Source organism: Dendroctonus ponderosae, unplaced genomic scaffold (genome assembly GCF_020466585.1).
Source record: "Dendroctonus ponderosae isolate FM_Combo_2020 unplaced genomic scaffold, Dpon_F_20191213v2 Dpon_F_20191213_2, whole genome shotgun sequence".
Lineage (NCBI taxonomy): Eukaryota > Metazoa > Arthropoda > Insecta > Coleoptera > Curculionidae > Dendroctonus > Dendroctonus ponderosae.
In genome coordinates this window covers 9,746,614-9,758,406 of record NW_026018165.1, presented here as the reverse complement: position 1 = coordinate 9,758,406, position 11,793 = coordinate 9,746,614, and the positions used below count along the sequence as shown (strand labels likewise).

Sequence of the window (11,793 nt, the reverse complement as noted above, 5' to 3'; positions counted from 1 at the left end):
GAGAACTTTGATCGTAACGACACTCGAAGAAGGTAGATATTTAATTAATATTCTAGTAAATATTTTTTAGACAAATAATTCACATCTGAAACTAACTGTAAACATTTTCATGTCCTGCCTTGAAAGTTCTCAAAATATATCCGAAAAAGGAAATGCTGCACTAAGCGGATCCGTTAAATCTGCCAAAAAGCATACTGTTCCAGCAACTCCTTCATAAAGACTGAATGGACAATCTGGTGTTCTCGCATTGGACTTGAAGGCATCAGATTCCATAAACTGATAAAAACATATGGCCTGGTACAGATACTGGGGTTCAGATGTTAATCTAAAACGAAACTGTTAAGTAGATGCGCTTATTATTTATTTAATTTAAATTTACCTGTACATAATAAGGAATACGTATCCATTCCCTGCAACACCGTGACAAATGCCTGGCCCTTTTTTAAGCAGACCTTTATGCCAAATTAAATCGGCCATTCTTCTGCACGATTGCAAATATTTTTCCTCTTGAAATACTAAATAAGATTTTGCCATTAAATAGAATACACCTAAAATATAAAAAACGTCAATTTGTCGGACATAAATTGTCCAAAATTTGCGAAATAAAGTTGTTATTTTTATTATTACTTATAATTTTAGTAAGCCCTTAATTACCTCCAGCTCCATGACACCAATGAACTAACTTCGATTCATGACCAATATCATCCGTCGCCGCAGGAAAATTCCCTATAACATTTCGAATTACAAATTCGTTTACATACCAATAAAACATTTCTATTAACCAACCTTCGGGAGTTTGTATACTTAACAAGTAATCAATGGATATTTTTATATCATTTGCATCAGAAGGATTTTCATCTAAGTATCCCGGGACAGATAGGATACTCTGCAGAATACTAGAAATGCCATGAGCGGCACCCAAATATTCCACCTGAAATTCAGTATGTTGACGAAACAATTCTAAAATTTGTCCACATTTCTACCTGATAATATGAGTACATTAAGGGACATGGGGAACGAGTACTCAAAGCATATTTTCTTCCCGAAGCCAAAATAATTTTACATAAGCTATAGAGATCGCTTTTTCTTAAAGGGGTATTTGTCTCCTTAGCCAGCCACAAAGCACCCATTATGTACCCTAAAAGAATATTTCTCTATAGATTGTAGTCAAAATTCCAGGCCAATAACTAAAATAATTAATTTAAACAATAATTTAAATGTTGGCCTGTTTTACATACACTACATTTGAGAAGTGCACTAAAGCAAATGGAGTAAATAAAATAAAAAGTATGAGTCGTTAAACATTTGCATTAGGGAGTAAACATTTAAATGAAAAAATGTTTCATTGTTTGAATTTCTGTCATTTATACATTACATACTAGGAAAATTCATGAAAAAATCTACAGTTACGTAATTTTTACTTACCTTATAAATAATTGTGCGATTACGAATGTTCATTTAACTTTATTGTTGAATTATAGTGGCTTACCTGCCCGTCCAACAAAAAGTTCATCTGAACCACAATTTAAAAAATTTGGCTCGCTGCAATATTTTGATGATTCGTAATATAATTCCCTAAAATATTGACTTTGATTCGCATCTCCAATGGAATTATACAATACAGCTGCAACGGCATAAACTCCTGCAGGTCCCAAAATAAACGAGGGAAAATCCTGGAATTATTGAAGGTTTATTTCTTCCAAGTCTTAAGCTTTCCATGTACCTTCAAGGATTTAGTCGACTGTGCCGCTTTTAGAGCCGGTTGGATGTACTGAAGAGCTTTTTGTAGATAAATATCCTTGTTAAAACTGAACGTAGAATGTTTGCTAACATGGTAAAACATATATCCAATTCCAGCAGTACCCAAATAGATTCCATCAGCTACGAAGACATATTTTAACACAGAAGTTTTGATACATTTTCTAAGTCAATGGAATAAGTAGAATATATTTATAACAAAACTTTGTTTTTTGTTGGAAGTAGCCTTTTACGTAGATTAGTAATAGTTTAACGAACTGCTTAGATAATTAAAATTTACCATTTAAGGTGTAGGACTTGTTTTTCTATTAAGTACTGGATAGCATATTAAAAAATCCAGCCACTATATAAGCTATTTAATTATATTTTTTGTCGAAAAATAGTTCAGAAAATTCTGCTTCAAAATGGTGAATACGAAATTACCACCCATTTTCAGCCCGATGTCCTTAAAACTACGTTCAGAATTAGAATGTGGCAGTATTTATCAGCTAAATTAGTTGAATAAGTGTACATGTAGTAAAAATCGTGCTTTATAAAACTGTTAATTGTTTTTTTCTGCTTTTAAGCACAAAGTTTCCAAGCATTCACCTGCATTTCGATCAGTAGCCGGGAATTCTTTCGATATTCTTAAAACCATCTCATTCAGACTGTCTCTAATTTGCTCTTGGGGAATACTGGGGACTCCAAATTTTGGACTAAAAACTGGTTTAGGATTGGGAAAATACCTCAGTCTGTCCCCCATAGTATCCTTCTTTAGATATTGGGAGAATTTCCTCCCAAATTTAAACCTTAAACTGCGTTATATTGCTTTTACCAATTTTTGACGTTTAGTTACTAGTATATTACATGTTTTTGTTAACAAAATGTAGAATGTTTGTTATTATTTTTAAATTACTTGACATTTTTGACACTTAGATATCACAAGATTTATATGTTTAATATTCTTTTGCATTTAATCAAGAAAATTATGACTTAACATAATCATACATTTATACATGTAAATAAAGGTGCTCATGTACTTTATGCCTGTCCGATATTGGCGTTTTTTTTTATTAAAGTACACTTAAAAAAATGCGGATTGTCCATAAACTTTTATCGTTGAAAATGCGATTGCCCAGTGCTGTATACTGTTAAATCTTCGACGATTAGATACACAAAATCAAGCCTATGATCCGTTGAAATACAGTTTTTTCATAATGTTTAGACCTATTTCAAACATCATAATTGATTGCGGTCATGTTCCACACGTTATCTTCTTATTTTGGGCGGTCTTGTATGGAATGTCGCACGCAAAAAGTAAATAAAATATTTTTTTTTATAAAATGTTATTTTTTTTATGGTTGCGTGTTAAAAGTCGGTACAGCTGATGATGGAGACTTGTCTCTGCCACAGATAAAGACGAGACGGTCTCTGCTCTGAGCTTAAAATAAGGGCAGTCTGGCAACACTACACAAAGTATGAACACAATATAGAATTTTTATCAGTTTGTATCAAATTAAAAAAAATGCGAAAATCTGACATACATAAAGCACATAAGCACCAAAAATAAGATACATTGGATTTAATGGAAACCAAAAACTATGAAAAACGAAGACATTTGCTTATCTGTCAAATATCTAAAATTTTCGAACGTAGTAAAAGAAAAGTCGCACGTTTGGCAAGATACAGCTGATTCTGAGGAAAACAAATAATTAATCAAAAACCAGTCCTTCAAGGGGAAAGCAGCATTGAAACGCTGGTTTTAAGCTGCAAGTGACTTGCACTTTTAAAAAACAGGCGTTTCTACATTGATTTTCATCAGTTTAACGTGTCAGATAATATTTCCACAGAAAATGGCTCCTTCAGAACCAAGAAAAGGCGAAAGAAAACCGGTAGGCAATCATTTTGATTCTATGTTTATCATTGTTTGACTTTGTTAGAATGCACATACTTTAAATACATGTATGGAAAAGTTTAGAGGCGTTTCAAAAGCAGCAGGATCATCCGATAATTCCATTTGACTCAAAGGTCCTGATATGAACACAGAAGTTGTCCAGCCTATTAACTATTTAAACATAGGAAAGATTATTTTCGTTTACATTTCACATTTAGAGAATCTAATTTGTGATTCAAACTGAAAAACAATGTATACTGACAGTAGACTGTGCTCAGTCGAGCCCTCTAAAACCTGCTGATTCTTGTAGGTGTTCCAACAATTCCTAATTATTATTATATTACAAGCATTGAATATAATTACCATAAACATGAATGCAATAGATATACAGAATAAAATAGAGAATTAATTGAATTTGCTTGGTGAAACCTCTCGCACGCGCTCTTAAACGACGAAATTTGCTCCGATTTTCTAAGATTCTTCACCCCCAAAGTATTAAAGCACGTGCCCTAACTGGATTGAACGTATGTATTTATCCTTATAGGGCGATATGTATGTTGTATCCATCATTAATAATTCGAATGATCATTCAATATCAAACTTAAGCAGAGTACTATCTTTGAATGGTCGGAATACACCTAACTAATATACCTACTCTTAAAACATTTAATTTTAACGAATATTTAGCGACTACATGGATCAGATTGCGTGCTTCCTACATTTTATCTTTTCTTAGCCGTCTCCGTCTTGCATATTTTCCCTTTATAACTCATAACATTCTAAATTTATCACTTCATATACAGCGTGCAAAAAAACAAAATTATTATATTAAATTGAATTATCTTTTTCAGAAAGACGATCGTTATCTTGTAAGTACAATTTGAACTTGATTGATTGAAACATATTTTATTTCAACCCATGTTATTGAATAAGTGTATGTAACTTTTATATGAAAAAATAATGTGATCCATATTCTTGTTTGAAGAAAATCCGATATGTAACTGATTTTCGGTTGATCATACATGTCTAGATTCCATAGCATATTTCTTCATACTATACGTTTTATAGGCGCGCAGTGCGGTTTGCCTTAAATGCTACCATAAAAGTAGATACTAGATATGCTTCATTTTAGGCACCTCTTTCTCCGCCACCAATATTGGATATTACAGATGATGAATTGGTCAGCATCTCTGTTCGAGACCTGAACAGAACTTTGAAGCTTAGGGGCTTAACGAGAGAAGAGATTGTTCGAATGAAGCAAAGAAGACGGACATTGAAAAATCGAGGTAGATTAGTTCTTTTCCGTGTTCGTTAATTCGCAATTATAAGATGTATGCGTATTAAAGGATATGCGGCGTCCTGCCGAATAAAACGAATTGAGCAGAAAGATGAATTGGAAGTCGAAAAGACGCAAGAATGGCGCGATATGGAAGTTATGCAGGAAGAATTAGTTACCATGAAGGAAGAGATGAGTACGATACGTAGTCGATACGATGCATTGAAGAGATTTGCTGGTACTAATAAAATTCACATTCCTGTAGAATTAGAACATTTGTGACCTGATCACAACTTATTTTATATAAGTAAGTCGTAAATCTTTATGAATAGATATGTATATTTCGGACACTAAACAATTCTGTATGTTATGATGCTAGTGATGAAATTATTATTTTCTGTTCCATGTGACAAATCCTTTTTAGGAAACATATAAATGTACATTAAGCGAGTCTGTAATAAATAGCAATCGATCGTTTAAAAATAAAAATCTCAAAGCTTTATTAATTCAGAAACAACTAAAACATTGATCCCAGTTCCCAAAACAATTTATTTTTATTTATAACTTTATTTACAAAAACTCATCTATCTAATTTGTTCGGCCTTTTCATATTCACCTTTCCGGAAATGTTTCGTTAAAAGATCGTCGAGCTACTTCATAATCTGAAGTAGCCACATTAAATTTTCAACATAAACATTAGTAAGAATATGTAGAATAAGAAATACGCGCTTTATTTGCGAAAAGTAAAATTTTTACCAAATTTTTAAGAAGTGTAGTAAAATAATTGATAGGCATTTGATATAAATATACCATTCATTTTCTTTACTTGTTTATCGACCAAAGACAAATGCAGCAAATGTTTGTGGGGAAATTCCCATTTTGAAATTTGCAAAATGCCCGTGGAACACGTGACGTCGCTGCTATAGAGATCCTGGACGTTATGGCGTCCTTTATTTTTTTTTATAAGAAAGTACTGAATTTCATTAAGTGAAAAATGTAAGAAAAACTAGTAAGTAAAGTTGTTAGTAAAGGATTTCCGATTAGGTAAGTCGATTTTTAACTTATTTTTTTTTAAACCAGTAACCAAATAAAAAAATAAATAATAGATGAAATAAAATAAAGAATTTGGAAAACGAGAAAGTAATTAAAACATAAGTATACTTGTTTTTTTTAATTTTTGGTAAACTTTTGTTTGTAAAGCTCTTAAATGAGACTAAAACGACGTAATAATGTTTTAAATTAGTAAACCGGGAAAAAAATATTCTAACTTTTTTAATGTAGAAATAAATGAAAAAATCTGCCAAAATCGATTGAGAACGCAAAAGTTACTAATTACACTCTAAGAAGTTCCACATTTTAATAAATTAAACAAATTGATTGAAATAAAATATAATATAAGCTATCTTTAGAAAAATAATATTTGTATTTAAAAATGTAAAAAATTAATTAATAGATACCGCGAGGTAACGTCCGTCTTCTTCTCTTAACTATTTTGTTCAATTGGGGTTAATTAGTTCAACAGTTGGCTTGTAGGTGGAGCGGGAATAAAAAAAGTGAACGTTCACAGTTATTTTTCAGGTTTTTGTTGAAATTTTGCTTTTATTATAAACTTTCAGTACAAATCCATTATATAAACAATGTAAGAAAAGTGGTCGCTTGTTGTATGATTAGACGGTTTCGTTAAATCTAGTTCCGGAAATTTTCTGTTTGGTTATTTGATCTCTGCATAAGAAATTTGTTATGTTTATGTTTTGGACATATAAATAACATCATTTGTTCCTCTCCCTGATTGTTAAGTTTTCCTCAATGCTAACTAGGTAAGTGCAATATCCGTTTCATTATTTTACTTTTAAGTTTGAGTTTTTTGTTTGATTTTATCATATTTACAAAGCTCGCTTGGAAAGTTGCTCTACAACCCTTGCAGTTGTCCCATTCACTGGTGTATCTTAGACCTGGCGCTTCACCCATAGACTGATAAGCAGACTAATTATTATTAATTTAAAAACTGCAATCAGAATGTAGTAGTTTCTCTAAACTAAGTGGAATCTTTGAAGCTTCATGTTACTCATAACCTCGTTTCTTGCTCTGATAGTTTTTCTGCCATGGTTTTGGTAACAGGCGAGAAATAGCTGAAAAATCACGGTCTGAAAGTGCGGCTACGTGATTGAGTTATTTATTGGTTTTCAAAACTTTGATCATTCCAATACGGTTTCAAGAAAACTCATAATGCTATCGGTCACTTTGGAAGTAAAATTTTCAGTGTCTTTGTGCCCTTAAGTTTACTCTACTTGGTCAATTTAAGTTTCCTCCAGCATTTAATAATTTAATAGTCTTGATGATCATGGATCAATAAAAGATCTTATTTATTATTGAAAGGTTTTTTTCGTGCAAAAGATGCACCTTTTTACATACAAAATATGACTCAAATTTTTTGTAGGTACTTCTTTCATGCCTCTCTTGCAGTAACTATTCGTACTTTTGACTTATGATCCAAAAAACATGGCACGCCACTGCACTCTTTGTACGATTCGAATTTCTTTTATAAATATGGAAAAATTTACATGTCACAAAATAGACTTTCATATAATGGGAGCTATAAACTAAATGTGATCAATTTCTTATGCAAAATAATATAAAAACCAAGCTGCAGGAAGGCATTTCGGTTCAACATCAACAAAGAGAATGGTTTACGAAAGGAAAAAACCAAAAGGAATAACTAAAATTGAATATTTTACATAATTTAAGTGAATAATTGGGTAAGAAACAATCTAAGCATGGAATCTGTTTCTTCAAACTGACAATTTTGGAAGAAAAAATGGACAACTGTTAATGGAATTTTAGTTAGGTATTACCGGGTTCCTCTCTTAGTGCTTAGGAGTTATAAAAAGAAAAGAAATTAAGTAATTTTGCGGTTAATCAAATTTCAAACTTAAATGAGGCCTTTTTTCTTCTTCAAATCGGACTGTGGATTCAAAAAATGAGTACGCGAAAATTTACTACACTGCAGTTTTGCTTCTTGCTCGAACGTTTCTTTGAACATTGAAACATTACCAAAAGATGAAATTCCTTGTGGCATTATTATTCACGTTCAAGAAAAAGAATGGATAGTCTGGAATGAAATTATAGATAGAAAAGAGTGGGTTATAGGTCTAAAAACACGGTATTAATTATTTTTCCATATGACCATAGAGAGCGCCTGGGCAGTTAATATTTTGTCGTCCCAATCCACATTTAGTTCAGATTAAAAAGGGACTTATTTTAGAACTATTGCAGATCTAGAAATATGTTCAAAAGACCTAAAAAACACATTACTATCGGAGCAGAGCGATACGAACTAATGCTTACCTACTTATTTTAAAAGCTTGAACTTGAAGTTTACACCTTCAGAGTAAGAAGAAAGTGTTTAATATTTTACTGATGATTCATTACAGGTTATATTAATGAATGCTAATGTTTACTTTATATCTTAATATAAGCCAAACGATAAATTGCCAAACTAATCAGAATTAGATCTAAAATGTCTCATGTCGACCCAAGATTACTAGTCTATCGATTTTTAAAACACTTTTTAGTTCATTCATATGTAGCTTTCAAATGATTTCATACCATTTAATTAATCATTTCTCAGCGCATTTGTTCTTGTTACATTTCCTTCGCTGTCAAGGTCTACTAAACTAAAACAAATAAACCGGTTGGGAAAAAAGACAAGCCATTTTCGTCGAGTTTTGAATGGAAACGATTAGAGACAACGCCGCCAATAGAACGAGAAATGCCTTCTCAAGATTACTTACTTTACTCAGGAGGCAGAACGATTCGATTTCATTAGAAACATTGGGATAAACGAATAAAATTACTCATAAATATAGTATGAAGCTGGAGACCCGTTTAATGAAATTGATTTAGATAATCTGGGTGTTGAAGCGACACGACGTCAAATAAATCAGATTTTAAACAGGTATATTTCAAATACAATTTTTTATAAAATTGCGAATAATTGCAATTTGAACGGTTATTTACAATTCAATTTGTAAGCTCTTTATTTACAAATGTTCATATTGCTTCTTTAATACCTAGCATGTTTAAATTTTGAAATCTCGAAATATCGAAATTTGAATCAAATGGAAAAAGCGTTACCAATAAGTCTACAATTATACAGGGTGATTCAAAATTGGCGTCATTCCTCTGGAGGTGTTGTAGGAGTACAGAAAAAATAGTAAAACAAATTAATTGTTATTAAAAACTGAGAAATTTGCAAAAAACTATATCAGAAATACGGCAGCAATGTTTTGCAAGGTAATCTGCCTAATTAACATTGTGCAAATACCTGTTGCTTTGTAATTATTTAAAACTACGGTAACCATGGAATTATGAGTGACAATAAGATAGACAAGGATAAACGGTAAATTCAACAAGATTTGTTGACTGCGAAATGTCAACCTGTTCTCATAACCTTGAATTCTGCGGGGTTTGGTGTTTACAAATAATCCATACAACACCAAACATTTGAATGGTTAACTCCAAACAAGCTAGTGCCTGTGTAATCTCCTTAGTATCCACTCTTATCAAGCAGCTTCTCGTATTCAGTTAATTAACTCCTGCTCCTCGGTATTTATTTGGTGGGAGAGGAAATTCAAAGTAAGTGACAGTTTGACAAAATATTGTTATTATTGACAAGGGCTATCCACCTGTAACTATCTGACAAAAACCTTAATTGCCGCTGTGACTTTTCATCAAAAAATTGTAGAAGAGAACTTTTTTGATATTGAAAATTTTCGTAATTTGAAGCAAAGATCGTAATTTTTCTTTTTGAGTGCTTAAGTATTCCAATATGCTACCAATTAAACATGGAACAATTTCAAAAGAATGCTTAATAACAAAGTTGAAGTTCAATCTTCAACTGTTAAGATCTTCTAGAAATTTTCGAAATAAAAATTTTCAATATTTTTCTCGTGCTCCCCAAGGAAACCTCTATCGCCCTTTAAAAGGAATGACGCCAATTTTGAATCACCCTGTATGCAGAGGAAGATGTATATTTTATAGAAAAAATCGTTCTAGAAAAAAGCCATAATAATTTAAAAGCTAAATTAATGATTCATTTGGGAAATTCACATAACTTGGAAGAACATGTGAGGCCAACCAAGTCGAACACCACAATCAAACCACGAAAAGGCAAAACACATTTTGAATCAGACAATGTGTGAAAAAAGGATGAAAAAGACACCAAGTATCAAAATATATTCAATTTGAACAATCTAAAATCCTCTTAGTAAGAAATCTCTCAATAAATAAAGGCAAGAGCCATTGCAGAAAGATAAAATCTAGAAGCGAACGTCTGGCGTTATTTGAAAATGCTAGTTGGTGTTTTTATGAATTTTTGAATAAAACGTCTTTCTCGTACTGAACCCGTTCTGAAGCTATAAATATAGGAATTAAGGAAAATTCGAAACCGCTGGCCACTCTGAATCTTAGACAGATAATTGACGATAATCATTGACGGTCTATCGGCATTTCGAAGATCGCTTAAATCTATAATCTGAGGACTATTGTTGTCCTAGACAGTGGTAATCCGCTTATGCCCTTCACCGTCGGAATGTACTATTCTGCGGGTTCCTATATACCTAATATTGCAGTCGAAAAAGTAGAAAATCAAGCATCAGATTGCAGTTGGTTATCTCTCAGACGGTAAATGACTTGGCATTTAAATTCCTCAATGAAAAAGATGTCAAGTCAAAGCAAGAATAGCATCCTTAACTCTTGAATCTATAAAGTGATGTGGCGCGAAAAATGTGCACTTGAAAGACGGTCAAAGAGAACAAAACGGTTAAAACGATTAAAAAGGAAGTCAACAGTAGACAGAAAGTCGGCTACAAATGTTGAGCCCGGTCCCATCAAAGCGCTTCATAATTTTTAAGTTTCACTGTGATCTAAGCGTTCGCTTTGACGCGGGCCGCGAGCGGCTTCTTTGATGTTGCCGACCGGTGTCCGCTGGTCGGAACGGAGCACAAGGGGGGCCGACATCACCTGTTGTAGCTCAATGAAACAACAAAATTTATTCTCACTCAATCAATCTTGCGCCATGTGGGTACTTTGAATGGTTAATGTGTGGGTTTTACCAATAATAGATTTTAAACACTATTCGCCAATCTTCACTAAGCAGACCAATTCAGATGTTGGGTGCCAAAAAATACCTATACACTGTGTGTGTCTATTAAAGTTCGCACCATATGGGAAACTTGTTTATTATTCATTTTACCAAAAATATGTACTCTTCATAAACCGTTCTGCTTGGACCAAAACCTAAAATGCCGTCCTCAGATTTTTTTTTAAATCGTATAGGTATGAGGCATATCAGAAAATGTGAATTTTGCTCAAGGATCAAGTACCTTGATTTTTAACAATATCGAAAATTGTTGTTAAAAACAGTTGATTACAGTTGATAAGTACTTTCAGATATCTAATTGTACCTACCTATGATCAAAATCAAGTTTTGTTATTTTTAACATTATTTTTAGGCTGGTTTCACGTGGAAAACTTTTTTATTATTAATTTTACGCAAAAAAGTTGTTGTTCATAAAAAGTTCTGTATGGTCCAAAACTGAAAATGCAACAATCAGATATAATTTTTTTTCAGGAAATATGGATTTTGCTCAAGAATGAACTATTAATTATATGTTCAACGATTAAAGTCTTATAGTCGATATTATCAGTAATAAATTTACTTTAATGTTGAGCAAAATTTATATTTTCTCACAGACCTCGTATAAGACTAAAAACATATCCGATGACTGGATCTTAGAAAGTCCAAATCTTTTTAGGAAGAGCTCCTGTTTTCGTAAAATTAATATTAGAAAAGTTTCCTTTATGAAACCATCTGAAAAATAACAAA

At 32.3% G+C, this 11,793-nt stretch overlaps 3 protein-coding genes across 7 annotated transcripts in view; 2 read left to right on the top strand and 1 right to left on the bottom strand.

The window, feature by feature from the left end:
• Nucleotides 1-26: 26 nt before the first annotated feature.
• On the bottom strand, nt 27-3,285 carry LOC109538985 (lanC-like protein 3 homolog). Of its 3 annotated transcripts, none has more exons than XM_019906476.2 (9): nt 2,976-3,285; nt 2,347-2,552; nt 1,724-1,881; nt 1,490-1,673; nt 984-1,138; nt 787-931; nt 655-726; nt 380-548; nt 27-325 (listed from the first exon to the last, which is right to left on the bottom strand). In XM_019906476.2, exons 1-9 carry the CDS (start codon nt 2,978-2,980, stop codon nt 130-132), a joined length of 1,290 nt encoding a protein of 429 aa, XP_019762035.2. In that variant the 5' UTR covers nt 2,981-3,285; the 3' UTR covers nt 27-129. The 3 variants fall into 3 exon arrangements, with proteins under 3 accessions (XP_019762035.2, XP_019762034.2, XP_048519607.1); XM_019906475.2 differs by lacking the exon at nt 2,976-3,285 and adding an exon at nt 2,605-2,739; XM_048663650.1 differs by lacking the exon at nt 2,976-3,285 and having other exon boundaries at nt 2,347-2,739.
• An 87-nt stretch (nt 3,286-3,372) lies between these two features.
• Nucleotides 3,373-5,396, top strand: LOC109538987 (transcription factor MafK). Of its 2 annotated transcripts, XM_019906481.2 has the most exons (4): nt 3,373-3,629; nt 4,483-4,500; nt 4,764-4,917; nt 4,978-5,396. In XM_019906481.2, exons 1-4 carry the CDS (start codon nt 3,591-3,593, stop codon nt 5,187-5,189), a joined length of 423 nt encoding a protein of 140 aa, XP_019762040.1. In that variant the 5' UTR covers nt 3,373-3,590; the 3' UTR covers nt 5,190-5,396. The 2 variants fall into 2 exon arrangements, with proteins under 2 accessions (XP_019762040.1, XP_019762041.1); XM_019906482.2 differs by lacking the exon at nt 4,483-4,500 and having other exon boundaries at nt 3,395-3,629.
• A 1,039-nt stretch (nt 5,397-6,435) lies between these two features.
• Nucleotides 6,436-11,793, top strand: part of LOC109538975 (axin) — a 34,503-nt gene continuing 29,145 nt past the window's right edge. For both annotated transcript variants that reach the window (XM_019906456.2, XM_019906454.2), the window contains exon 1: nt 6,436-6,724. The gene's annotated coding sequence lies outside the window, so the exon portion shown is untranslated. The remainder of the gene's footprint in view (nt 6,725-11,793) is intronic.